The 27,795-nt window shown below is 47.1% G+C and overlaps 1 protein-coding gene across 1 annotated transcript; it reads left to right on the forward strand.

Moving 5' to 3' along the window:
• On the forward strand, positions 1-27,795 carry CSF1 (colony stimulating factor 1). The gene is made up of 9 exons (XM_086923585.1): positions 1-332; positions 7,637-7,759; positions 8,620-8,682; positions 10,526-10,723; positions 11,161-11,332; positions 12,321-13,996; positions 18,069-18,124; positions 19,930-19,979; positions 23,997-27,795. Exons 1-8 carry the CDS (start codon positions 291-293, stop codon positions 19,973-19,975), a joined length of 2,376 nt encoding a protein of 791 aa, XP_086779711.1. The 5' UTR covers positions 1-290; the 3' UTR covers positions 19,976-19,979; positions 23,997-27,795.

Here is a 27,795-nt window from a genome sequence, read left to right on the forward strand (position 1 = left end):
AGTGCAGTCACTGCAGCCCGATCCCCAGAACTCACCAGAGCCCCTCCAAGGAAACCAGGACCCCCTGAGCTCACGACAGTGAGACCCTCCGGAACTTTGCAACAAGCAGAACTCACCCAGAGCACCCGGGACCCACTGTTAACCCCTGAGCTCTGCAGGAACCGACCTTAGCGCCCACACCCGGAAACCCCAACATAAGGAAGGACTGTGCCGCAGCCCCAGCACCCCGGAGCCACAAGTAAACCTACTGCTCGGACCCTCGGAAACCCGGACCCCCGCACACTCTCATCATGGACCAAAGCACCCGGGACCGGCGGCGGAGCCCCCCAAAGGTGAGTCCGGAGGGGCTGCGCGGGGCAGGGCAGTAGGACGTGCCCTTCGCGTCTGCGCTGCAAAGCCGTGATCTGTGCATCAAGTAAAGAAATCCGAAGTGCTCTTGAGGTCTGTGCTGTAATGTGGGGTATTGTGCAGAGATGCACTAATGCCATAACCTGCGCCCTGTGCAGCTGTGCTGTAATACGAGGATCGGTGCCGCCTTTTAGTGCATAGATCTGTGGTGTGATACAGTGATATAATGGTCTTTGCTGTAATACTCGGGATATGCACTATACTATAGTATAGGGATTCATGCTGAAAGGGATATGTGTTGCTATGGCGCGCAGACCTGTGATGTAATAATATCATAATCTGCGCTGTATGATATAGATATATGTTGTAATACCATGAGCTGTGTTGTAACACGGTAGTGTTGGTTATTGATAGACATTGCTCTTCGGTGATATACCACCACCTTTAGTTATAATGCAGCGGATGTTCCTGTGATTGCCTGGCCTCTTCTTTTCTTTTTGCCTTGATATATAGCTCCGCTCCTATGATTTTCGTACTACTGGCTTTTCTGATGCACGGCTCTTTTCTGTAATATAACAGTATTTTCAGGTATATCACACTGTACTGTCTGCTGCTCTTTTCTGCGTTACATCACTTGTTATTGAAACCTAGCACTTTCTCCTGTGATATGCACTGCTCGTGCTTGTGATGCACACACTTGTTCCTGTGATAGCCACTGCTCATGCTTGTGATGCACACTTGTTTCTCTGATATGCACTGCTCATGCTTGTGATGCACATTTGTTTCTGTGATATGCACTGCTCATGCCTGTGGTGGATACTTGTTTCTGTGATATGCACTGCTCATGCCTGTGATGGATACTTGTTTCTGTGATATGCACTGCTCATGCCTGTGATGCACACTTGTTTCAGTGATATGCACTGCTCATGCTTGTGATGGATACTTGTTTCTGTGATATGCACTGCTCATGCCTGTGATGCACACTTGTTTCAGTGATATGCACTGCTCATGCTTGTGATGGATACTTGTTTCTGTGATATGCACTGCTCATGCTTGTGATGCACACTTGTTTCTGTGATATGCACTGCTCATGCTTGTGACGGATACTTGTTTCTGTGATATGTACTGCTCATGCTTGTGATACACACTTGTTTCTGTGATATCCACTGCTCATGCTTGTGATGGATACTTGTTTCTGTGATATGCACTACTCATGCTTGTGATTTACACTTTTTTTCTGTGATATGCACTGCTCGTGCCTGTGATGGATACTTGTTTCTGTGATATGTACTGCTCATGCTTGTGATGCACACTTGTTTCAGTGATATGCACTGCTCATGCCTGTGGTGGATACTTGTTTCTGTGATATGCACTGCTCATGCCTGTGATGGATACTTGTTTCTGTGATATGCACTGCTCATGCTTGTGATGCACACTTGTTTCTGTGATATGCACTGCTCATGCCTGTGATGGATACTTGTTTCTGTGATATGCACTGCTCATGCTTGTGATGCACACTTGTTTCTGTGATGTGTACTGCTCATGCTTGTTATGGATCCTTGTTTCTGTGATATGCACTGCTCATGCTTGTGATGCACACTTGTTTCTGTGATATGCACTGCTCATGCCTGTGATGGATACTTGTTTCTGTGATATGTACTGCTCATGCTTGTGATGCACACTTGTTTCTGTGATGTGTACTGCTCATGCTTGTTATGGATCCTTGTTTCTGTGATATGCACTGCTCATGCTTGTGATTTACTCTTTTTTCTCTGATATGCACTGCTCATGCTTGTGAAGGATACTTGTGTCTTTGATATCCACTGCTGATACTTGTGATGTACACTTCTTTCTGTGATATAGTGCTTACGGCTGTAATACATCACACCTTGCTGTTGCATGCTGCTTGCTGCTATTGCACGCTGCTTGTTGCTCTGATATACGACTGTATGATGTCAAAAACAGCTAATTTCTGTTACATATCGCTTGAAACCGTCTCGTGTCACTTGCTGTATGGCGCACACTTTTTCCTGTGATGTGCTGCTTGTTGTGATGTCTCGCTTGTTGCTGGAATGTGCACAGGATACACAATGGATGATTGTATATTATGGACCAACAATGCCTCCGAGGAAGTGTAGCCCTCAATAAAGCACAGCACAGAAGACCAAGTGTCTTGGTAACGTCAACAATGACCTCAGCTAATCCCTTCGACATGTCACCCATTGTTTATCTTTTAAATTACTTGCTTCTCTGTGTGCACTTTGAATGAAGGTTATTGCAAGATTACGTTATAAAACACCTAACTAAATAAATAAAAATGTGCTTTTTCAACTGGTACATATTTATTGAAAACAATTAAAGAAATACTGGACTATACTGTTTGATTAGCTGTTGTTAAAAGAGCTGAATTTTTTTCGTCATGTAGTTGAAGAAGTCTTGGCCACCCCACGCAATTAGCTTTGTTAAAAATGCCTTTTGTAAAATGTAGGGGTTTTTGAAGCTTCTGCCTGCATGGTTCTGCAAACAATGGGCCCAAATTGGAATACACATCTTCAGAGATGTTTACCCCTCACAAGAGGGGACTGATTCAACAAATAGTACATGTTAGCAGTATGGGTTGGCTTGTCATTATTGAAATGCACTGTCATGCTTAGAGACTAATTAGTTAGTGGCAAGGAAATTTGACTGAGACTAGGCCTCCAATTTAATAAATTCCAAACAGATTGTTTAATAATTGTAGTCAAACGTGTACACATTTTAAGGGAATTTGAATGAGACTAGGCCTCCAATTCAATACATTCCAAATAGAAACCACTGCTTTTGTGTAATAAATGTAGTCAAACGTGTACACATCTTAAATATACAGCTTGGTACTATGGCATAGGGTTGTTTCCTACAATGTAGGGAGTGTTAATGTGCTAAAGTATGTTTTCTTTGGATATGTCACTTGCTGCAGTGGCACACACACACAAAGCTCTTTTAAGTAGCGTTCTGTCATATACCTTGCGCTGCTATGATATACCACATGTGATATGTCGCTGGATGTGGTGATGTGCTAGCTGTTGCTATGCTGTACCACTTCCCACTGTGATATGAAGCTTTTTGCCGTACTATATTGCTTCATGCTTTGGCGTTTCACTCATTAGTATATTTTCCTATTTTTTGGCGGGAAATAACATCTCATGATGCTATACCACTCGCTTTCTGTCATGGACAGTTCTGTGATCTGTAGTGTGGATGACTGCGCAGTGATGCCAAAGCTGTAAATATGCATGGAAGGCTATGCTTTAAGTGGTTGGGGGGCACAGGGCCTTTGCATCACTTAGCTACATTTTACAGAGCTGTCTTATGCGTAGGTGCGCTGTAATGCACAGCACTGCAGTGTGCGTGGCTGTGCTGAGGCATACAGATCTATTGCAAAACACGGATGCCTTACTATGGAGAGTTGCGGTATACTAGTATCCTAATAAACCAACTTCAGTGTCTAAGGTTGCGCAGTAATATGCAGAGATGCAGTATGCATGGGAGGCTGTGCTGTAACACGTAAGTTAGTGTCATGCATACATACCGAAGGGTGGTGTTGTAATATACAGCACTGCATAATGCGTGTGTATGTGTAATATACAGAACGGCAGTATGCATGGGAGGCTGTGCTGTAACACGTAGGTTAGTGTCATGCATAATGGCCTTTGTTGTAATACAGAAGAATGGTTATGATGCAATAGAGAGAACCGCATTATGCGTGTATCTGTGCAATATACCGAGCCGCAGTATACATAGGTGGCTGTGTTGTAACATACAGGCTTGTGTCATGCATAATGGTCTTTGCAGTAATACGGAAGGGTGGTTATGTTGTATTATTGAGAACTGCATAATTCTCAATAATACAACATAACCACCCTTCCGTATTACTGCAAAGACCATTATGCATGACACAAGCCTGTGTTTCTGAGCAATATACAGAGCTGCAGGGAGCATTGTTGTGGTATATAGTACAGAGCTGCACTCTGCGTTTAAGGTTGTGTTGTAATATACAGAAATGAAGAACGCATGGATGTGCTGTAACATGCAAGGTTGGCTGTGCTGTAATAGAGCAGCAAGATACATGGCCGTACGTAATGCACAGAGTTGAATTAAACATAGCGGTGTAGTAATAAGCCTGGCCTTAAAAAGAACCCGATAGAAAGCTGTAGGAAAGGGTTATTAACCCTGCTTTTAAAATCCTATGATAGGGCAGAGCTGCAGGGCAAATATAAAACCGAGGGCAGCCGACACAAGGCCTGTCTGATTTAGACACACGAACCCGGTGGTTACCGCCTCACTTCATGCGCTGCCTCTTTTAGCATCAAATGGACTGAAATATCCCCCCCCCCCCGTGGCCTGCTAGCGTCGCGCCAGAGCAGTGAACATCCCAAGCCAGCAGCGCCCTCTCTGGACAACTGTGAAAGTGAAAGCGGGCGCGAGGCACACAGGCACTGGGAAGCGTGGAGGGAGGTGTCACCGTAAACACCCGAGGCAGCCCGAGGGTTTCTGGGCATATGAGCTTGGACTCATAGTTTATTTAATTATTTTTCCGTTTTAATACACGCAAACATGGCCAAATGGGACTCGAGCGACTTTACCAGAGGGTAGGAGATCAGGTCACATATTTTCAGAGTCACATGTCGTCAGGTGGGTTAGGGTTCGGCTCGATCTCGTTTCCACATGTCGTGGGCGCGAGGTTAGCGCGTGGCCTGTCCACAACGCCATATCTGTGCTTAGCAACGAGAAATATGCAAAGCAGGCCGCTAGGCTCTAAGTGGTAAGAGGCGGAATACAGAGTGAAGGTATCAGATGATGTGGCATAACGGCCAGAGCTGTCCACTTTGAAGCTGGGGAACAAGGTTCGAGCCTCGTTTTCTGCTCAACATGGTGTAATTTGGGGCAAATCACGTAATCTCCCCGTGCCTAACAAAAATGAATGTGTCCTTGCGTAACCTATCTGGTGCTCGCTCATGTAAAGCGCTCCGAAACCTTCGGGTCGAGTTCACGCTATATCAATCTACAACAAGAACCAACACGCGCCATTCTTCCAGTTAACAAACACAGTAACAAACACAGGTACTTTTACTAAACGACACCAACAAAGTATTGTGGAGTACAACACAGAAACGTGTGGAGAAAGTGTCAGAACTGCGGGGGGGGGGTGGTCCGGGGTCATGTGCTGTAAGCGAGGGAGTCCGAATGACCGAGGAAGTCTCAATCAGTGTTCATAGAGCACACAACGGACCTGGCGGCCGCTTGGTAATAATACACCGACAGCAGCACACACCACGGTTCACACCCCAGCCCATGAAATCCTGGTCTAGTATTCACACGCGTTAGGTGGGACTGCCCGGATTTTATCCGATCCTCCTGTTGGAAGGCAGCACGCTGGTCCTCTGTACATATCTCATTTTAATTAAAGTATCTGCTTCAAGAAAGAAACAACTGAGAGAAATGTCTGGTGGGGTCGAAGTCCTGAAGATTTGGTTTGGCTGCCTCAGTCTAGAGATCAAGATATTAACCTAGAGAGGGGACTGTGTCAGAAAGAAGGACGTCCAGGGGGGTCTACTGAGTGGTTGTGGGAAGACTGGGCAGGGTCAGCGTGTGTGCAGCAAAAAAGAGAAAGGATTAAGATGGGCAGACTGCTTCAAGGGAACCGAGGAAAGTGTCTACAAACACAGAACTGGAAGGAGGAAAAATAAATATTCTGACATCATCGCGGAAAACAAGAAACCGGTTAAACCAGCATGGAGGCCATGACAGGTGAAGACAATGAGACCAGAGCTGAGAGCAGGAATATAAGAATGCGAGGGCGCATCGAGGAGAACTACGTCAGAGACAGAAGGCCACAGGGACAGTCTAAAACGGGGTGGACTTTCTGTGGCACAGTAACTCCACATTCACCAAGTCAGGACACCCCAAACTAACATAAGCCCTGGCACTTCTAGATATCGCATTCTAGCCCCCTCCCCTGACTTTCCCCATTGTATTTCCTTAGTTATTTTTACTTTCCTGTTGTATTATTTTTATTTCATTGTTTGTGAGAACTGTCCTAGCGTTAAAGATTGTTCTTTCTTTGCGACCCGCGGGCACTATATTATACTGCGCTCCTGTTTGTTTCAATGCCCTTCCTCAGTTGCACACTTCACCCAGTGTTTTCCTGCAGTGACAGCAGTGTTCATTTGGTAAATCTAGTCCTTGTTTTTGTCAACCCTCAAGGTGAGGCTAAGAACGGTCTGCTCCCTCCAAGCTCATCTTACTTCATCAGTGAAAGCTCAAGGGCTGACTCAGCCCCTGCCCCTCTAGCACCCTCTCCATGTCCTCTAAGCCTTTCATCAGTCAGTGATCATATCACCTACTTGATTTCACTTTTGCTGTGTCAACTGAATGATGCAAAATCAAAGAGCGACACAGATAACACGACACAGATAACACGCACTTACACCGCTTTATGCTTGTTGGATTGTAGTGTGCCAAGGTGTTCTAGAGGGTTTCTGCCAGATAGTGAGATGTACTGATGTGTTGGTAGTGTTCCATTGTTTGCCGGATGATTTTGTTGCAAGTTTCTCTGAAGCACATACTGGCACTATGCCAGGCTGGTACTGTGCCATGCATGGTTTAATGGTGCACTGTCCTGTCTTATAGCAGTGTGCGCCCAGTGGATCTGCCAGGCCCTGTGCCAGTATGCAGGAACGAGCCGTGCCAAGGCACAGTGATGAGCGTGATGGCATTCTGCCGACATACAGTGATACGCCTGCTGGCCCTGCACCAGGGTGGGTGTATGCCAGTCTCGCCAGGCACTGTGACCCGTCAGTGCCTCGCCCCGGGTGTACCGTAGGCGGAGCTGCTGAGATTCAGTGCGCTTTGAGGGTTAAGTGCCCGAATGCCTGAGCTAGGCCCCAGGGGAGAAGCAGCCTTCCCCACGCCCCTCGGTGTACAAATACGTCTGTTAACTACAAGCCGGGGCTGGGTTCCCGCCACTCAGGCGGTCACGTGGTGCGGTAGCCGCTTAGAATGTTCTGGCGGGCTCCAGGGAAGGGATATGTGAGGCTGCAGGTACCTGAGGGCTGGTGTGCCGGGAGCGTGGGTGTTCATAGCGGTCTGACCTGCTGTGCAGAAGAATGTCGGTGTTTAGGGTGGGCAGAAGGAGACTTGGTGCAGGGAGTGTCAAGCGAGCAGGGATGCAGACACTGGGTGCAGGAAATGACACAATTCTCTTGTTCCAAGCAGCAGACTAAGGGTTATGTGTGCTTTTTCTCCACAGGTGCAGATGGGGCTTCGCGCACTCCTCCTTATCACGTGTATTCTGAACTTTGTTCTCTCCGCATCTGGAAGTAACTGTGGGAATATCATCACCCCCAAGCACCTGGCCTTCATGGAGGATCTGGTGAGTGCTGTCTGGCGTCACAGGGCTACTTCAGTTTAATAATGTATGAAACAGAAACATTAACGTGCGGGTACTCTCACACCGAGTACCTCACTCCTTCTTAGAAGTGAAGGCCCTCGCCCTTTAAAATGTTGCCCTGCTGAGAAGTGCTTGTACTCAAATTCTCAAATGAATGAAGTGCAGGCCCTCGCCCTTTAAAGTCATTTCCATGCCCTGTCATGAAGTGCTGGTTTTCAACCTCTCAAATGAATGAAGTGCAGGTACTTGTACCTGGGAGGCGGCTTGTGGCCTCGGCTCTGTCCGCATGCAGATGGGAGGTCCCCCGAGGAGCCACAAGCGATGCACCTGGTAAGCTGAGGTGACCAGAGGCGCCGTGGGAGCGCTGAGTCCACTTGAGGCATCAGGGAATGTGCACAGCGCAGGGGAAGATGCGCCAGGGTTCCGGGCTGTATCCAGGGGGACAGGGAGTCTGCTGGCTATCTCCAGAGGCAGGAGCGGTGCTGTCTGCTGAAGAAGAGGAGGGATACTGGGCACAGCGGGGAAGCAGCATTCAAAGACAGTATGGGGTGAATGGAACTCATATCTCCTGCTGTACATTCTACTGTTCAACAGCGCTACCATTTTTATCACCATTTTCACAGTTATTTTTAATATCACTTTAAAAAGTAACTGATTTAACTATACCATTATATTTAATGACACATTCGAGTTTTAAGTTTGATTTGTGCTGCTGACGAACTCTGAGATAGCTACATTTTCATCTGGTTTGACCAAACCCTCTGCTTTCGGCCCCCAGCAACCGAGCGATCACATTTCGCTGCGGAGGATGAGAGTAACATGTCTCTTTGGTTCCCTTCCAGATTGGCAACCAGATGCAGACCCCCTGCAATGTCACCTTCAATTTTGTGGATTTGCCAAACATGGTAAGTGACTTCTAGGTTTCTGATTGGACGCTGGGTCTTAGATTAATTAAGAGGATGGGTCTGGTAGTGACATGTAGGAATTGCCTGGTGTAGTGCACTATGGAGTCCTATGAGACCACCAGGTTGGTTCACATTATACCCGCCCCTGATACAGTGTGCCTGTGTGTATTCTTCAGTTCTGTGAAACACACAAGATGATGGACGGAATGTTGCACAATGGCAAAACATTCACCCCCAGTCACAGGTCTGGGTTTAATCCATCATTATTTTGCTCACCAAGCCACCCCAGTTCAGACATGGCCATATGCAAATCAGTTTTGACCCTGTGCCTCATGGGAACAGTCCAACCCAAACTGCCATGTCTTCCCTGGACAGGAATCAAGCATCCTAGGACCGGTTTCTGGCTATCAGCCGTCTTCAGCCAGGATAGCTTGACTCCAGTGGCTTAGTGAGCATATGGCCATGTCTGAACTGGGGTGGCTTGGTGAGCAAAATAACGATGGATTAAACCCAGATCTGTGACTGGGGGTGAATGTTTTGCCATTGTGCAACATTCCGTTCATCATCTTGTGTGTTTTGTTTGTTCTTCAGTTCTGTGAACAGGCCAGGCTTGCACTGCTGTGAGTAATGTGGGTCTACCTCACCTTGAGTGTGAGGTGTTCCCCCATTTGTTGCGGGTTTTTGTGATGTTTAGGGATGGTCATGTCTTATGTAAGTATGAGTGGACTCATCATTTGATGCCTTGCCTCTTCCTGTGCAGGTGGTGGGCTTTATATGGCTGAGACTGGTCTTTGTTGTGGAGGATGCTCTTCATATTATCATTTTTAGATTGATTTTCTCTTAAAAGTGGCCCATTCTTGTTTTGAGGGTATCTTTGAGTTGTTGCCTGTGTTCTGTTACTGTTAAGGTTATTTTAAGCTGTGTATTTGCTGTCTTATGAAAAAAAAAGTATTTTGCTGTTGAAGGTGGTGTCTTCTCGTTATGTGTGATCTGTTGTTGATGAGAGCAGAGTTGTGTTGTTGAAGGTAGTCTAGTTTGTGATGTTTGTCAGTTCTTGTTGTGCATGGTCTCCTGTTGTTGAAGGCAGACTTGTTTTGTTGAGTGCAGACTCTCCAGAAAAAGGCTGTTCGCGTCTTCTTAAGAGTGGTCTAGTCCTGTTGTTGATGGTGGAATGGTGTTATGCAGGAAGCATTTGTTTTTGAGAGTGCTCATGTCTTTTTGAGGAATGTTGAGGGGGTTGTTGTGTTGTTGCATTTGGTCTCCTCTTGTTGAGTGTGGGATAGTGCTAATATGATCAACATTTTGATATTGAGGGGGGTTTTGTCATTTAGAGGTTGGTTTCTTAATATTGAGTGTGCTTTTGTGCTGATGAATGGCAGATGAATACATGATTAAACAACTACTGCCTAAACCACGAATTCCGTAACCACACATAGCCACTACATGACCCCGAAGCCCAAAGTTCATGGGATGATTCATGGGAAATATCTTGGCACATACCTGCCAGGCATTACCTAGCTGGCAGGATAAAGGGGGCGAAGATCATGTTAGGTCAAAAGGAGCGGAGGGGAGAGACTCGTGGATTAGGAAAGTTGTGGTTAACGAAAGTCGTGGTTCAGGATTCGTTGTTCAGGTAAGTTGTTATAAAAACTTCGTTGTTAAGGATGTTTCCCATGGCAGACATATTGTTGACTGCAGAGTTGGGTGATCTCTTCTTCCTGAGAGTGGTCTGATCTTGCAGTTAAGAGTGTTTGGTGTCTTCGTGAGGCTTCAAGTTATTAAGGATGGACTTGTCATGTTGAGAAACGTAAAGCATGCAGTTGATTGCTCCTTTTTACCTCAGCACACAGATGACCAGCAGAAGGCATGTTATGTTCTTCGAGCCATTCCCTGGGTGGGAAGGATTTTGAAGAGACAGACGGAAAGCTATACGTTGAGCTCCACCAACTTTAACCACTCCATCGAGCTGAAAAAATTATACGACAGTCTTCTTTCAGAGCAATGCCTTCGAAGAGATGAACGCTCGACAATAGACCCAAAGGTGAGCAGCCGAGATTCTGGGTGAGAAAGGAGAGAGCGAGTACTAGAATTTTGCAGAGCGCCGCCATTTGTTTTCGAGGATCTTTTAATGGTTCTATATTTAATATTGTATTATCCAGTTTGATTTGCTGTGGTTTATTTATGCTAACAATAAATAAATCATTGACAGACTTTCTCAAAGTGGCAGTCCCAATCTCGTCCCTACACACTAACCTGGTCGCAAAATATTCATAGCCAATGAAACATTTTTGTGCTGTTTTTTCAAACCTCGCTCTGTTGCACTTGCGTAATGGTTTGTGAATCTCTCTGCTTGTCTGTTCTTATGCGAGGCAGTATGCACACCTGACAGCTGGGTTGTTGTGCTTCTACAAGATTATGTGCTCTCTTACCTGTTCTCTAAATTCACTTTGGTGACTATTGACCTTTTTGTCTTTCCAGAGATGTTCCCGAACGTACTCAATGTCTCCCAGGGACATGCTAATGATCGTGAAGGATGTCTTTATTCTCACTAAGGAGCTCTTGGACAAAAAGCCCGTGGAATGCGCTGACCCGTACGACACATGCGCGGACCTCGATGATGAAGAAGAGCCTGAAGCTATCACCACCCCAGGTGAGAGCTAATTCTCTCTCTAAATGCTGCTCTTCTCTGCTCCACCTAAAGTCTGACTCACAAGTAACACACCCAGTCTCATTTGGGCAAGTGGGTTCATTCTGGGCCGGTCCCAGCTTGCCCATGGCCCAGGTTCAGATGCACCCTCACATGGCTGTGGGCACCTTCATTGGTGTGGCATCACTATTGCATGTCCAGGATCCTGATCACTTGTCCAGGGGCACCTTCACATGTCCGTGGGAACCTCAACAGGTGTGGGGTCCTATGTCTATGTTCCTGATCACATACCGATGGGCACCTCTACAAGTCTGGAGAAACCTCATCTATCGAGGATCCCACTCACCATGGGCTCTGAAAACTATTTGGCATTACTTTCACATGTATTGGAGTACCACTGTGAGTGGCACATTCAGATACTTAGGAGGGCTGATTTTCTCATTAGAAAGACATAAATCTGGCCTGCGTGCCCAGTAGGCTCTCTCTAGGCTGGCATAAAGTCCTGACTTCCTCCCAGAATGTGACACGTTCTTTGGGTCAATGAGGCCTGCTTCTTTGTGCTAGTAGATCCTTGGGGTTGCATTGCTGCCACCAGACATGTAGGGTCTTAAAAAATAACCCAGTGAAGTTCTAAGGGCGGGATGATAATGTATAATTAGCCAATGCTGGTGCTTAGACAGTAGCAGCATGCATGTCTTCTTCTGTCTCTATCATCTCTCACTTTCTCTTTTAATCTCCTCTTTCCTCTCCCTCACCCGGTCACTCTTATTGTCCATCTGCCTCTTTCTCTATCTTTCTGCGCCGGCTGAACATTGTCTCCATTCTGGCTAACAAAGCCTGTTACCTTCCCTTAGCAGTGTAAGCCATTAGCCAAGGTACATTACATCTTCCTCTGGCTTCCTGTTTTCCCTTCATGACAATACTGCATGCCTGTTCCTTTTTCTGCGCTATGAGGCAAGTAACTCCATGGTTTTTTGTCTGATTGTTTCAGGTCCTGCTCAGTGCACCTGCAGCTGCCCCTCGCCTGGACCCACTGGCTCTCTCCTCGTGCCTGTGAAACCCGGCTCACCACAGGAGCATAGCAGGGACCCTACAGGTATGAAGGAGAAGATACCCACCCTTCACTTGTCTACAGTCAGCAAAGAGGGAGGGATCAGGGTAGCCCGAACTACGCAGAACATCCCTGGTACCCCCGAGAGCCTGAAGGCCCCTGATGTCCTTGAGACTCTTAGGACGCCCACAGTTGTTATGTTGGCATCCACGGCGGAACCTAAACATGTATCCGTGTTGGAAGCTCACAGGCCTGGGCTCCTGAGCGCAGAGATTTACACAGGTTCTACACTTGCCGCAGATCACCAGTCAGCATCCGGGTCAAACAAGAAGGTCCAGGAGGACCACGGATCCCAAGCCACTGAGGACTCCTCTTCAGCTCTTGGTAACGAACATGGTCGTCTGCTTCATGCCCAGCCTGGAGACTTCATATCTGGGTCCCCCACCACCTTCTTTGAGTCTAATGCGAGGCCTAGAAGTCCTGTTACTGAAGAGACTATCACTGATCAGGCGTCAACAGAGGACTGGAGCTCTGACAGCACAGAGGTCCCTGTGTCAGTGAGTGAGGAGGCAGCACCTCACCAGTCATCTACAGTGGACAGGACTATTTTCAGCTCGGAGGCTCCTGTGTCGGTGAGTGAAGAGGTTCTCTTTCATCAACCATCTACCGAGGAAAGGGCCACTGTCAGCACAGAGGCCCACGCAACATACACTGAAGAGGCTGTCCATCAGCCACAATCCACTGATGACAAGACCATTGGCAGCTCAGAGTCCCCCATGTATGTGAGTGAAGGCACTTCACTTCACCCGTTATCCACTGAATACACGGCCACCGTCACCATAGAGGACTCTGTGTCTGTACACGTAGAGGTTGTCCCTCTGCGACCATCAACTGAGGACAAAGTCATAGACAACATAGTGGTCCCAACACCTGTAACCAAAGACTTGCATCAGGAAAGATCAACTGGGAAGAAACATGGCCTTCCCATCACTGCCACTATGCTAGTAATGGATGAAGATGACCCGCATAGAATATCTGGTCCTCTGAACAGCCTCGTCAGCACAGAGACCTCCGTTTCTGTAACTGAAGAAACTTCCTCCAATCAATTACCTTCCAAGGAAAGGACCTTTGATAGTACAAAGGCAAGCACGTTTGTGAGTGAAAATTCTGCCCCTCACAGGCCATCCTTCACGGAAAGTACCATGGGAAGTGTGCAGATCCTCATGTCTGTAACCGACAAGCAGGGTAGTGAAGTGTTGGACACTCCCAAGTCTAGCAGGTTCAGCACCGTGCTTCATACGACAGAGTCCATCAAGGCAACGCCGAGGCCAGAGACTGTTGTGGGCATTCAGCATCCTCCGCTGAGGCCTGCAGCCCCTGGTGTGTTTCAGGGTAGAGGGGAAGGGAGCCAGCAGTCTGATGAAAGAGGGGAAAGTTCTTCTGGCCCACACCCTGACTCTAACCTACTCCCTCTCTATGGCCCAGGACCAGACAAGCCTCCGATTCCAGAAGACGAAGATTCTATTGGGCGAGCCCATGTTTACCTGGTGGTGCCATGCATTGTGGGACTCCTTCTGGCACTGAGTGGACTTTTCTACTACAGGCATCAAAACCAGGTATGTTACTATGTTAATGCTGCCTCATATGCCTGACTCTCGTGAGTAGTTGTTAACTGTTGTGGTGTTGAAAGTGGCTGCCTCCACTGTGTAATTGTTGAGAGACACTGTTGCCATTATCTGATTAGTGAGAGAAGCTGCCCCTGGCGAGGAGAGGCAAGTCCTAGGGTGTGTCATCAGGTCAGGCCTGTCCTCTGATGTCAATCGAGATTTGTATACCTTCCATAGTGGATCCAAATGGCTGCTTTAAGGCACAGGTATTGCTTCAAGGCAAAGAGGTGTACAGTCGCAGATCATTTCCAAAGTTAATAGGCCTTTATAAAAGATACTGTTTCTAAATCATTTCGAGACAGAACGTGATCTTGTTTCTGTTAAACTATTTCCGACAAGGCATTCCATACTTTGGCACTACCAAATGTTTTTCTCTGTTACTATTTGTGCTTTTGACAAATGTAATTTAATGAACATTGACTTGACAAGTGTACATCTCTAAAAGCCAATAATCAAAGTAGCGGCAGTATTTTTTGGGATCTTTCATGTACAGTAGGCCAATGCATATGGACTTGGCGTAGTACAATCTGGACGGTATGATCCCTTGTGGGAGAATTTCCTTGTGTTTGACATCCAAGAATGGCACGATTTTTTGGCTAGCCTAAATTGATAGTTATATTTGTTTTACACTATCCTAAAGAGCATGTAGTGACAATACACGTGGATGTTCCAGTGCTGGTGCTGCCCGTTAAGTTTACTCTAAAAAGGCTGGACATCTGATTGATGCTGCTGCTGGGACACCTACGCCCAAATGCAGGATCTATCGCTTATCCCAATTCAGCCGAAGACTACTTTCTCCTTTTACACAATGTCCAGAAGGCAGTCATGCACCACTGAGGGTCCCCTCCTGCTCTCTACAACTCTATGCAATCCCTATTCATCTGAAAGCCAGTGTTTTTACACTTGGACAGGAAATGGGAGCTGGAGCAAATAACACCAATAGATACCCAATGCCAATGGTCACATATCATTGTGGAGCATAATCGACACTGACAAACCTTGTGGTGCCCCGCGTTTCAGGAGTTGGGATTAAAACCAGATACCACCCATTCTTGTTGTGTGTGCTCTTCCAAAAAGAGATGCAAGCCAAGTTTGACCTGACCCGTGGAAGTCAAGTACTCCATCCCTTTTCTCCATGAGTTTCCTGTGGTCCACCTTGTTAAAGCCTGCTGACTAAGTCAGACCTCCATATGCTCAAATCATCTGCCTGCAGGAGTCTCAGGATGTCTTTGGCTGTCTGCTCTCCAACAGAACCTTATCTGCAGGTTGTTACTGGGCTATTTCTTCATTCAGATTTGTCAGGATTGGTAGTCGGGAGATGGGTTTGAAATTAATGGGAAATTTGTGAGTCGAGGCATGTGGCACCATGTCATCTGGTGAGTGACTAGGCAAGGCATATTCGTAAAGCGCCTTTTGATGTGAGTTGAAACATGTTCTCTTGTGAGCAGAGGCATTTCCACTTCAGATGTGAAACATATCTTTAAAGAAGAGAATAATGTCTCGGGAGGAGTTTAAGAAGGGCCTCTCCTGTTATTGCAGGTTTTTCATATTAAGGTGTAGCTAATTTGAAAAGTTATATCCTACCACTGCAGAAACTTTTGGCAGGAAAGCAAAAACCGGAAAATAATTTAGCAGCATGTTCTCTCTGGGGCATAGATACAGCATAACCAACCACACCCCAGTGACTTTGATACACCCCAGCAACCATTACCTCTAGGGTTGGAAATCTGATACACCAAAATAAGCCTCGCCCCAGTGGCTGCGGCTGTGGAAGTGATGCACTAAGACAATCCCCACCCTTGTGACTGGGAAACACCACTGTGCCCCACACTGAGAGCTGGAAGATCCCAACTCGCAATGATCCACATACTCGTAGATTGTCAAATATAACACTCATCGCTTTTCTCTGCAGATTTTTGGTGTGCCTCTCAGAAGCACCGTTTTAGTGGCTTCAAAGGCTTTGCCAGTGATTGGTCTGCTATACATATCTGCTCCTTGCAGGTTGTGTTCGCTTTGGAAGTATCGGATTGTCACCTGCATTTCAAATGATCTCCGTCTGGTATTTGCAGGTCGCAATGATCTGTGTCATGGCTTCTGATGTGCTAGCTAATGTGTATCTGGATTTCACATGCATGTTAAGACAGTGTTTGCGTGTTCTTTACAGGTCATTAAGTTATATGTGTCTACGCATCATATAGTGCTGGATTGGGAGTCACCCAGTTACTACTTCTTAATGGAACACATTGGCTTTCAAAGCCTGTTGGGATATGAGTACTTGACAACTTGATGGTGCTGGCTCTGGGGTATGCCATTTCCCCATGCATGCTAGATTTTACATTGCAATATTCATTATACCAATGGCTTAGAGTGACTCTAGTTTCTATGTGCTCACTTAGAGGCTGTTGGAAGGAGTGGTGGGCCTGGGCATATTTTACTGATGCCTCTTGATGCGCCTTGTTTCCACATGATTGTTAGACTGTGTGTGTCTCTTCCCCACAGATTATTGGAGTCATTGTGTCCTGGACCTGTAGACTGAAACTTTAGAGGTTGAAGGCATGCCTATTTGCAGAGTTCCTTGCCCCCCCCCTAAAGACAAAGGCGACACTGCTTGAATTTTATAGGGTAGTTCTGAGTTACATTTTTACTTTCCACACATGAAACACATAAACCACGAGTTGGAGAAACCCCTTTCTGGCACCAGTACTAATAGCAGCATAACACAACGACCGAAAATCACACTGGATTGCACCATCCTGTGAACACAAAACCACTTGTGTACAAAATTGTATCAACTTCCCAAAACCACCCAAAAGCACCCTTTCGGGACTCCCATGACCCACCATCAAAACAGAACACACTGACGCTGACTCACCACTCCTACTCCATTGACCACATCAGTCACCTACACAACAGCGTAGAGTGACCTGCCCTGTGACAAACACCCCGCACAACAGCGTAGAGTGACCTGCCCTGTGACAAACAGCCCGCACAACAGCGTAGAGTGACCTGCCCTGTGACAAACACCCTGCACAACAGCGTAGATTCACCTGCCCTGTGACAAACACCCCCCACACGACAGTGTAGAGTCACCTGCCCTGTGACAAACACCCCATCCACATCAATGGAAAATCAGGAATAGATCTTTGTTCTTCTTCATAAATAGCATCTGAGGGAGCAATAGTACCAACAAATAACACGAAAGGAGACACCACGACACTACCTCTAGCCCATGTAAAACCTCCATCAGGAAATCAAATTGATTAACTGAGTGAAAACTCTCGAATGCATTTACATAAATGGTCTGGGTGGGTGGTAGAGGACACGTTTGTGAGCCGGGTTCAGTGGTAGCAGAGGATCTGAACAAAGGTACACACTGATCCTGTCATGAGTGTTAACTCAGGTGCCTCCCAGGTGCTCTTGGCCACTGCTACGTCACATCCTGGAACTAGTTGGGCCAGTGCGTGCAGAAGCCGGATGTGGCCATTAGAGTCATAGAATGTTTTAATTTTCCTCTAAGAGGTCCCAAGCCGACCCGCCCTAAATGTGCTGCTGCCCATACTGGGCGTTTCATTTTCTATCCAGTACCCTGTATAGAACAGTGCAGTGCAGATCTGTGTGCCCGGGTACCAAATGGTGCTGACTTAGGCTGTATCCTGTTTCCCCATGATTGCTATATTTGCAGATCTCAGTTCATTGCCCAGTTGTTTTTTTCCGTGTGCCTGGGTTCTATCCTTTAGTACTGACTTCAGTGGTACCAGTTTCCCCATTAATGTAAAATTGAACCAGTTGGTTTTCCATATGATGTTGGGATTTCTGTGACTGGAAACCCTGGATTGCTAGTCTTTAGAAGCATTTGGTTATTTATTGATTTATGTGTGGCAGGTCTTTAGATCTGTTTCTGATTTTCTGTATTAATGTATGTTGGCATAAAACGTGCTCTTCTTGTGGGGGTGAAGCATCTGCTGAGGACTTTTAAGACTTGAATGGCAGAAAATATAATATTGTATTCTTTTCCAAACAGATTTTAAGGCGAGAGCTACAGAGAACGGCCTTCAGAACAGAGCATCAGGAGGAGAGGTGAGAACATTTACTCATATATAGTGTTTATGTTTGCGGAATTGTATAGGGAGCTGGTACTTGGAGATATCTAGGTGGAATAGACAGAGATGTAGGCAACAGGCGTGGAAATGGAGCAAATGGAGGAGAAAAAAGACGAGATGAAGACAGAGATGAAGGGTAGCGCAGAAAGGGGGGACGATGGAAGAAGAGGGATAGAGAGCGAGAGTGAAAGGCTGGGTGGAGGTTGAGTTGAGAAGGAAGCAGATGGAGATAGCAAGGAAAACTATAGAAGTGGACCCCGAAGGGTTATGGAGTTAGTTGAGTAACAGGCCATGGCAGCTACGGGGGAGCATGAGAGCGAGAGGTGGGTGGAGACATGGAGAGATGGTGATGGTGGAGACAGAGGAGGAGAGTAGAGAAAAAGAAACAGATGTGGCGGGGAGGAGGCCAGGGGCCAAAGATGAAACTGGAAGGAAGGTGGAAGCAAGGAGGGTAAATGGAAGTGTATGCTGGCTGGAGACAGAGGTGTGGAGGGGGCATGTATGCAGCGAGGCGAAATGGAGACACTGGGCTAGAAGCTCAAATAAAGGACCAGGTGTGGAAATGGAGCTAATGGAGGACTGAAAAGACGAGATGAAGACAGAGATGCAGGGTAGTGTAGAAAGGGGGGACGATGAAAGAAGAGGGATGGAAAGGGAGATTGAAAGGCTGGGTGGAGGTTGAGGTGAGAAGGAGGCAGATGGAAGAGAAGGTGGAGATAGCAAGGAAAACTACAGAAGTGGACCCCGAGGGTTATGGAGTTAGTTGAGTAACATCGAGCTGAAGTGCTATACACCAAGGGAAGGATGAAAGAAGAGAGGTGGAAATAGAGAGGAGGATGTAAATGAATACCGGACAGGAACAGGCGGAGTGGAGAGCTGGAGGTAGCGGCCGAGATCTTGACGGGGAGATAATGACAGAGGCAGATGGAGACAAACAGGCACAAAAACAGAAAGGGGAACAGACCATGTAGCTACGGGGGAGCATGAGAGCGAGAGGTGGGTGGAGACATGGAGAGATGGGGATGGTGGAGACAAAGGAGGAGAGTTGAGAAAAAGAAACAGATGTGGCGGGGAGAAGGAGGCCACGGGCCAAAGATGAAACTGGAAGGAAGGTGGAAGCAAGGAGGGTAAATGGAAGTGTATGCTGGCTGGAGACAGAGGTGTGGAGGGGGGGCATGTATGCAGTGAGGCGAAATGGAGACACTGGGCTAGAAGGTCAAATAAAGGACCAGGTGTGGAAATGCAGTCTTGATTGGAGAGGGGGAAGCGGAAGGGAAAGAGAAGCTGATCAGTAGGAGACAGAGACACGGAGTCAAAGTGAAATACGAGCATGGGAGTCGAGGTGGAAACTAAGGCTGTGGCCATAGGCTATAGATATGGAGGTCGAGGTGGGTCGGACACAGGGAGAGGACAATGTAAATGGGGGCAGTGTGGAATGGAGAGAGGAAAGGATCAAGAAGAGGGCAGGTAGGCGCGAGAGGGTAAAAGATGTGAAAGGCAATGTACAGGGTTGAGCTGGAGACTGCAGCACCGAGGAAGGGAGTGCAGATGAAGGTAGAAAGAACGAGGTAGCACAGAGATAAAAGGGAGATAGAGGAGAAGGTAGCAAGGACGGGGTGGCAAGTTGAAGATGGAGGCTGATGGGCCTTCTCGAGGCCTTTTTTGGGATTATTGAGCCCCTGGGCGCGAATCACTGTCAGGCAGAGACCTTTTGGTTCAGTGCTTCTTCTCTGCTTGGGGAAAGCTGCAGACTGAATGCCTGTGCTCCTTTCTTCCCCTTAGGCCTTTGAATACGCCAGACAGTTTCCAGCTGGAGATGGTGGAGTAATGAGGTAAGTTATGAGCTTCTGAATGAGCCAGTCCATTTGTGGCAATGGAGGGGGAGGGACGAGCGAGTCTGTGATTGAGAATGAATCCAGTGGCAACACCCAAACCACTAAAGATCTTGTGTCTGCCCCAGTTACGCAATCCTTCCATTACCTCTTGATTCTGGTCCAGAAGGGTATCGAAGGCCTCCAGCTCCTCCCCCCTCCCCCCCTCCCCCCCTCTCCCCCCCCCCCCCCCCCCCTCCCCCCCGACACCAGAGGACTCCACCGCCTCCTGTATCCAGGGCCGGACTGAGAACTGAAAGCAGCCCTGGCAAATTATTCCAGAGCAGCCCCCATACGGCGTGTGGCGAGTGAGCCCGACCACTACTAGGGGCTTTGGGGTGGTTCTCCCCCAAGAAAAGTTTGGAAAAAGGCAGATCAAAATGGTGCATTTTACAGCAAATTTGTAATTACAAATTTAATTGTATTAACTTTTAAAGCACAGTAAATAGTACATGATGACCTTAAAGAGCACCAGGTTATCCAGTCATTATGCCAACAATTAAGGCAGGTCAGGTGCCTCAGTGCCTGCCTGGTCACGAGGGGTGGTGGTGGTAGACAGTGGGTGTGGCACCAAAAGTAAGTGTACGCGGACCACAGCCTGCACGCACCGGCTGCATGGCACCTTGTCCCTGTGCACACACAGTGCAGTAGCTGCATGGACTGGTATGGAATCTTGGGTTGAATTTAGAAGTGTGTGTATGAGGGACACATACTACTAAATTCAATCCAACTACTGCACCACAGCACCTCTGTATATCTGTGCAGGTAAAAAGCACCACTGTCATTCGTGAGTGAGGTCACCTCACCAGTATCAGTAGTGCTTTTTCTCCGCAGAGTAGAGGCAGGAGTGCACACTGCACTCTGCATAGCTGCCAAGGTTTCAGATTGCTATGTGTGACATTTTCATAAATTCAGTGTAATTATAAGTGGCATTCAATGACTATGAGTGACACTTTCTCTGAAGCAATAATAAAGCAATGAAGATGAGGGAAAAGTATAAATATCAGATATTACACCCATTTGAGCAACAAGAAACTCTAAGAAGATGTTAAAACTGCTGCATAGTACCAGAAATGGAAGAGCACTAACCAGAGACAGACTGCATGACTGCAGTTTGTAGTAACAGAGGGCAGACAGGCACTGCAGCTGCTCAGAAGATGATCTAATTGATCTGATCATTCATAGCCACACACTAGCCTAAACGCTGAATTTATAGCATAGCAGCCACATTTTCAGATTGCTTATGTGTGAGATTTCCATGGCTTTAGTGTACTTGTGAGTGACATTCTACTGCCTAATATGTGGCAAAATGAGTGGCACTTTCTCCCCAGTAGAAATAAGCAATGAAGTCCATATTGAGAGTTAAATATCACAAATTACTCACCTTTTGGGCAATGAGGAGCACTTACCAGACAATATTGTCAAGTTTAACGCCTTTAACAGCCAATCAGAAGTAGCCTGACCCACTCAGTGCATCCTAACTCCCTTGACCGGATCAGAAACAGCCAGGGCCAGCCCAGTGTGTTGGAACCCTGAACACTTCCAGCAGATCGACCCCTGCTCAATGCACTCTAACCCCCTTACCTCCATCAGAGCCATTCCAGCCAGCTGAATTTCTTTCCAGCTCATTCGTATCCTCCAGAACTAGTGTGACCCTGCCCAGTGCATTCTAAACTGTTTAACCCTCAACACAACCATCCTAGCCACCAAGTCCCATCTAGCAGCCTTTTCCCAGTTTGATTTAGTCAGCCCTCCCCGGTGCACGCAAACGCCATATCTATGCAACCCAGTCAGTTTAAGCAAATCTGGCCCCAGATACAGCAACCAGAACTAGACTATAGAGTTGGTACATGGCTGTTTTTAAATCTGGCTGATTACAATTTTAATGTCTCAGCACACGAATCACCAAAAGTTGGCAATTTTCCCTCTTATCAGTGCACATTTAAAACAGCAAACATAGGAGTAAAAGCACTTTAAAATGTGTGGAGGAGCTGCTTTGATGATCCGTGACTGATAAAGTAATAAAAGGCAGAGAGTCAGTGTAAAAAAGGAATACGAACTATTTGTATAGAGTCCTGTTTATCATGTCAAGGCTTTTGGAGAATCTTCCAACATTAGAAAGTGCCGGTATTATTCCCTGGGTAAGGTGGCAGCCGTACTGGCCTATCCTTCGCCACCTTATCCCATTTACAGCACAACTCCCGGGGACAAGTACCCCTCATTGCCTAACTGCCAGGATGAGCGCCAGTGCCAGCGTGTCCTCATTGGGCCGGACTGGGGGCGACCGGACGGTGCTCTTCAGTGCTGAATGTTGCACAGAGAGTGAGTCCAGGCTGCCTTACTTTAGAGACTACAGGGATCGGTCCCTTGCTGCTAAAACAAGGCTGCCCTGCTACCCACCACCTCAGACCTCACACTGTGTGTGAGACCCGGGTCCAGTCACCACCCGCCTCATTCCAGAATGTGACTGCAGGAATATAACAGAGGCAATGAGTGCATATTGTTACAGCCAGAGAAATCGTCAAGTACTCAGGCTTAGACTATTATTTTTTCTCGGTTGTAATTTTATTGGCATAAGCGCTTCAAGAGTTTTGAGTAACTATTAGTACAAGGCAGTTAAGGGAGTTGTGATAGCGATCCAATCAGTAAAATAAATATTTGAATAAAGATATTATCACTGATGAGGCAATCAGCATGGTTGAATTGTTCCATTGTTGATATTTGTTGTGTAGCAATGAGCAATTTGTTAAACATAAAATTAAGAAAAACAACATATAAAAATAAATGAAAATGTATGTGTCCAGTTTCAACATTATTTAAAATGCACTGCTTATGCTAATTGGAAAAATGTATATGAACGGCGAGTTTAATGGAGTCCGTTTTCTTTTTCAACTGTACTTTTTGAAAAGTTTCTACTGCAGAATTAAGCTCTAGCAATTGAGTTTTTGTCAGCTCTCAACCCACAAATTATATGCCACCCAAAGACAACCATAACTCAGCCTAGCCTGGACGTGTGTGGGGAGGGGGGCTGGAGCAGGGCGAAGGTCTTATCTTTTATGAAGATTGAGATCGCGTGCACTTTGCTGTCCAGACTGTGAAATAAAGGCACATTTTATTTTAAATGTATATGATGCATGCTGGCCGGCAATTAATTGTGTGGAAAATCAGTGGCATTGCATTAGAAGACGAGTCGATGAGTGCGTTTAGGCCAGCCGTAGTGCAGTCAAATGTTACATCATCCGATCAGTTCTCAGCCAGAGTAAGGGATCGTGGTGTACGTGTGTCTGAAGTGAGTCGCTCAGTGCCAGCCCTCAGTACCTCTCGCTCAGTGCCATTTCCTAGTTAGTGTGCCTGGGTCACAGTAGACTCCGCAGCGGCTCGGTGTTCGGCGCCTCAGTCTCTTCCAAGAGGCCTCCTTCTGGATCCCAAACTGCGTCTGCCCCTCATGCATGGCTCCTCCCTCTGACCCTCACATGTCACCAAGTGCGCTTCTCCTCACCCACAAATACATATTATTTATACTGAGTGTGTTTATCATTTGGACACTCCAGGGTCGGATTCCTGCTTCGAACCCATGCTGCCACAGGCCTGGAACTTGAAGCAGGACTTTTTTTCTGATTTTGTTACTGAGGTCCAATTTTCGAAAATCGGCGACCCCAGTAACAAAACCGGACCCCTGTAAAAAGAAAACGGCCCCCACCCCTTCCAGCCTCCCGGGGGATTGCCCGGTGCCCGGTATTTTCAGTCCGGCCCTGCCTGTATCCCTCCCCGGACATCAGAGGACGTCTTCAGCTTCTGTGACCGTCCCCACAGCCCTCGAATGCAAGGACTTTCCGCTCTGCTTACAACCCTCTTCTTTGCTTCACATGTTTGTGTGCGCACAGTGCATGTGTGTGTTGTGGTGTTTGTGTGTTGACATACGAAGTGCCTAGTCATGCAGAAAGTGCTCTAACTCGCTGTATCGTTCCTTTCTTGCAGCTGCCATCTCAGGCTCGTGTTCAGAAGAATGAGGGTCGCATGGCAACCACTCCTTCCAGATGAGAACTGCACTTTGAGGATACTGAGTGGGAAGGACCCTTTCAGACCAACCTGCCATGGCTTTGACACCCTCCCAACCCCATACGCATTTTAGGGGGTGCCAGAAATGTGTGTCTTTGGGCGAACCACCACGAGGGGGAGCTGAGAGCCAGTTCGAGGGCAGGAGCCTCGCCTCGTTTCCATGGGAGAGACCACTCTGCCCCAGTCCCAGGCCTGACTGGTCCTCTTCAGAAGCATCCCTCCAAATGACTGTCCGGCCACTGACCTGCACCCTGGGACTGCGCGCTTCTGGGCCCAAGGACTTCCTGTTCCCCAGGCGCAGTGCAGCTCCATCTGAACTGTTTGCTATTTATATCTCCTCACCCGGAGAAAAAATGTCACCCTGGTGTTTCAGCGAGGAGAGACTTGCCCAGGCAATGCGCTAGAATTCCAGAGCTTGCTGTAGCTGCCAAGTCGGTCCTGTTTCAGCCATCTGCCTGTCACACTACAAGGCGCGGGCCCACTACATGGCGCGCGCCCGCAGTGAGCGGAGCACTCTGGGAAAACGTGCGCGTGACCAACCGTCCTCCTTCATCGACAGCTGCAGACAGGCTGCGTATATTGCACTTTTCTGGGAAATCACGGACCACGCGGCTGGATGTGTGGAACTGGTATGGAGAACTCGGGGACTGTACTGGCCAATCACGGACCACAGGGTGGCTGCACGTGCCTGAACATCCTGGGATATGGGTTCTAGTACACTGACTGCGTACGCTGTGCTGTTTTGGAGTACTGAGTTGCAAATGTCCCACAGAAGTCGAGGCCCACAGACTTCACTGCGTGTAAGCACCCCTGGTGGGTTATCCTGTTGACATAGATTTTCAGAGGATTGGTGACTGGCTGCATGGAGGCCGAAGATAGTGGGTGAAATAAATTGCACTTTTTTGGGGTGTACGCACAGAGTGGAAACTACAGAAAGGAATGTGCAAAAAAAAAGCAGAACTAGAAACATCTTACTGTGCAGACTGTTGAGTCACAAAGGATGGTGGATAGTGCAGGAAATGTAAAATTGGGGAAAATACATTTGCATGACTAGAAAATTAAATGAAAAAAGCAAAAATGATTTCAGGGGCCCAGGGAAGAGGAGGAGGTACGAGTTTACATTACGGGGCCAGAGATACCAGCAACTAATGGCTGCTCTTCTTGCCTAGCGGAGCAGACAAAGGAAGTCCCCTTGATCTTGAGAAAGTCACCCTGGCGGGAATGAACCTTCTTCACAGCATCTTCCTGATATCAAGAATTCATACTAGGGCTGTGGAGTACACTTTTATTGCTTGTCTTTGAAGAGGGCCCCGTTAACATACACTGTTTTGCTGAGAGAGGGTGCCAGGTAAGAGCGACCCCTCCCAACCCCTGGTCACCCCTAACCAGTGGTGTAACATTAGCCCCCGAAGTGCGGGGGGGCCCAGAGCTCCAGGGGGCTTCTCTGGCACTGTGCTCCTGGCCTGATAGCTCCTGACTGGGTACGGATCATGGGGGCTCCTTCCATGTACTTTGCATGCAGGTCCCCCAAGTTTCCTTAACTACTGCCCATAGCGCTGGTCTAGTTGAGATGTGACACACACAGGCTGAGCCCTATTTTGCTGAATATCCTCTCCACCAACACTCACTTTTCAGATGGAGAAGATGAGTAGGGCGCCCACAGACACCAGTGCCAACCTATTGACAAAGAAGTTTTTACAGACATGTTGTAATTGGCATCAGTACCATGGATCTTCTACATCAGACGGGTCAGTGGTACAGCAAGTCCTCAATATCAGAAGGATCAGTGGTATAGCAGATCCTCTCTGTCATAAGGGTTGGTGTTACCTGTGTCCTCTCCATCAGAAGGGTCAGTGGTACCTTGGGTCCTCTCTATCAGAAGGTCAGGGGTACAGTATATCTTCTCTGTCATAAGAGTCAGTGGTTCTGTGGGTCCTCTCTATCAGAAGGGTCAGTGGCACCGTAGTAGCATGGGTCCTCTCCTTTAGAGGGTCAGTGCTAGTGTCGTCCTCTCTATCAGAATGGTCAGCAGCTCTGTGGTCCCCTCTTGCAAAACAGCCAGTGGTACTGTGGGTTCCTCCACAGATGTGCCAGTGCTGCCATGGGCTAGCTTCCAAGATGTCTCAGTACTATCATGGGTTCTTCACAATAAGAGTTAATGGTTCCTGTGCCTTCTTCCCCATCAGAAGGGACAGAACCACAGTGGTTTTGCCCCCACCTCCCCAACTTACCTGAATCAGTGGTATCTTCTGCTTTAGTGGTGTTCACGTGAAGCCCCTTCATGCCACCACCTTTTAAAGGAAAATATGTACAAGCCGTCCTGGGACCACTAATTTCCAAACTGCAGCTCCAGGAAGTGCTGCCTATACACACCGTTGTGAAAGAATAACTTTAAGTTGCTGAACTTTTTACAATAATTCATACTTCCTTACGATCTGCAAGAATAACTCCGTGCTACAGTGGTATATATATCAAATATGAGTCTTTCTGGTTTTTCAGCAGGGCATGCGGCATAGGACGAGTATTAACCGTAGGAATCTCGAAACTGGCACAGTCTTTATAGGACTTGCTGCAGGAAAATAAGTGTTAGTTCCCCTTAGCACTGTTGGAAGAGTTGATCATGTTGCTGAGAACTGTGAATGCACAGACAAAGGTGAGACATCCCTTCTTTCTCAGCATTAGTGGGAGAGAAACATAAGCAGGAACAAAAGAAGGAGTGGGAGATAAGAGTGACGTGAATGCTGCATCACGACTTACAGGCATATTGGAATGCCATGTTTTATCAAAATGTTTCATTGGAATGCCCGGTGAGGTCCCCTTGTTGTAGAGGAATGTTTCGTGCTTCCAAGAATAACTAACTACATTGAGCTTGAGATGCACGGACAAGGCACAATAATGGGGTTTCACGACTAACCTCTAACTCAATCTCTCCAGCACTTGACTAACCCATGCCTGAGTCTCCAGCCAGCCTCATACCACACTCAACACAACAGTTTCACCATTAGCGGTATTGTGTTACTTCCCTCAAATACCATCTCCCATGGCTGACCACCCAACAACCCATTCCTCCCCCCAATTATCCAGCCAACCTCTTTGTGTTGTCTATCACAATCCACCCAGCTGTTCATCCACTGGGCCTTCCACTCAAGAGGCCTTCACTGAGCCCAACAACAAACTCTTCTGTCATCTAGCCACACATTTATTTTGTCCATTCATCTATTTATCGACCCGGAGCCATCCAACCATTCATGCATTATCCCATTTCTCCTCATATCCCGTCCACTGACCCACCCACGTCTCCCACTTTCTTTCCACCATCCTTTCATCACCCTCTGTGTTACCCAACCATTTCACACTCACTCATTCTCCGTACATGTTACACCCCACCCAGTTCGCCTGACCTGTCCCCTCCCCAAGGCATTTCTTGCACATGCATGACTCACTTAGTATTGTATATGCACAAGCTGGTCTTGTGCCCTTAAAGAATTTTTTTTAACATTTGGCCTTTTATATATAGAGTAAAAATCTCTCTTGATGGGAAATTCATTTTGTGCCAACCCTTGAAAAGGAAACTTATTTTTGACGGTTTGTTTTTATATATTAAATTGCAAATAGTTTTACAAAGATAATGTGCTGTATTTTAAATAATGTTTTATTTAAGAGGATATAAATGTATTGAGTGACTATTTAATAAAACTTTTTATATGTTTTGTAAAAA

The sequence above is a fragment of the Lissotriton vulgaris genome, chromosome 5, assembly GCF_964263255.1.
Source record: "Lissotriton vulgaris chromosome 5, aLisVul1.2, whole genome shotgun sequence".
Classification (NCBI taxonomy): domain Eukaryota; kingdom Metazoa; phylum Chordata; class Amphibia; order Caudata; family Salamandridae; genus Lissotriton; species Lissotriton vulgaris.

Coding starts and splice junctions, on each gene's coding strand:
- CSF1 (XM_086923585.1), top strand. CDS start 291: ATGGACCAAAGCACCCGGGACCGGCGGCGGAGCCCCCCAAAG. Junction 8,683..10,525: donor TTGTGGATTTGCCAAACATG/GTAAGTGACTTC, acceptor TTTTTACCTCAG/CACACAGATGACCAGCAGAA. Junction 18,125..19,929: donor ACAGAGCATCAGGAGGAGAG/GTGAGAACATTT, acceptor TCTTCCCCTTAG/GCCTTTGAATACGCCAGACA.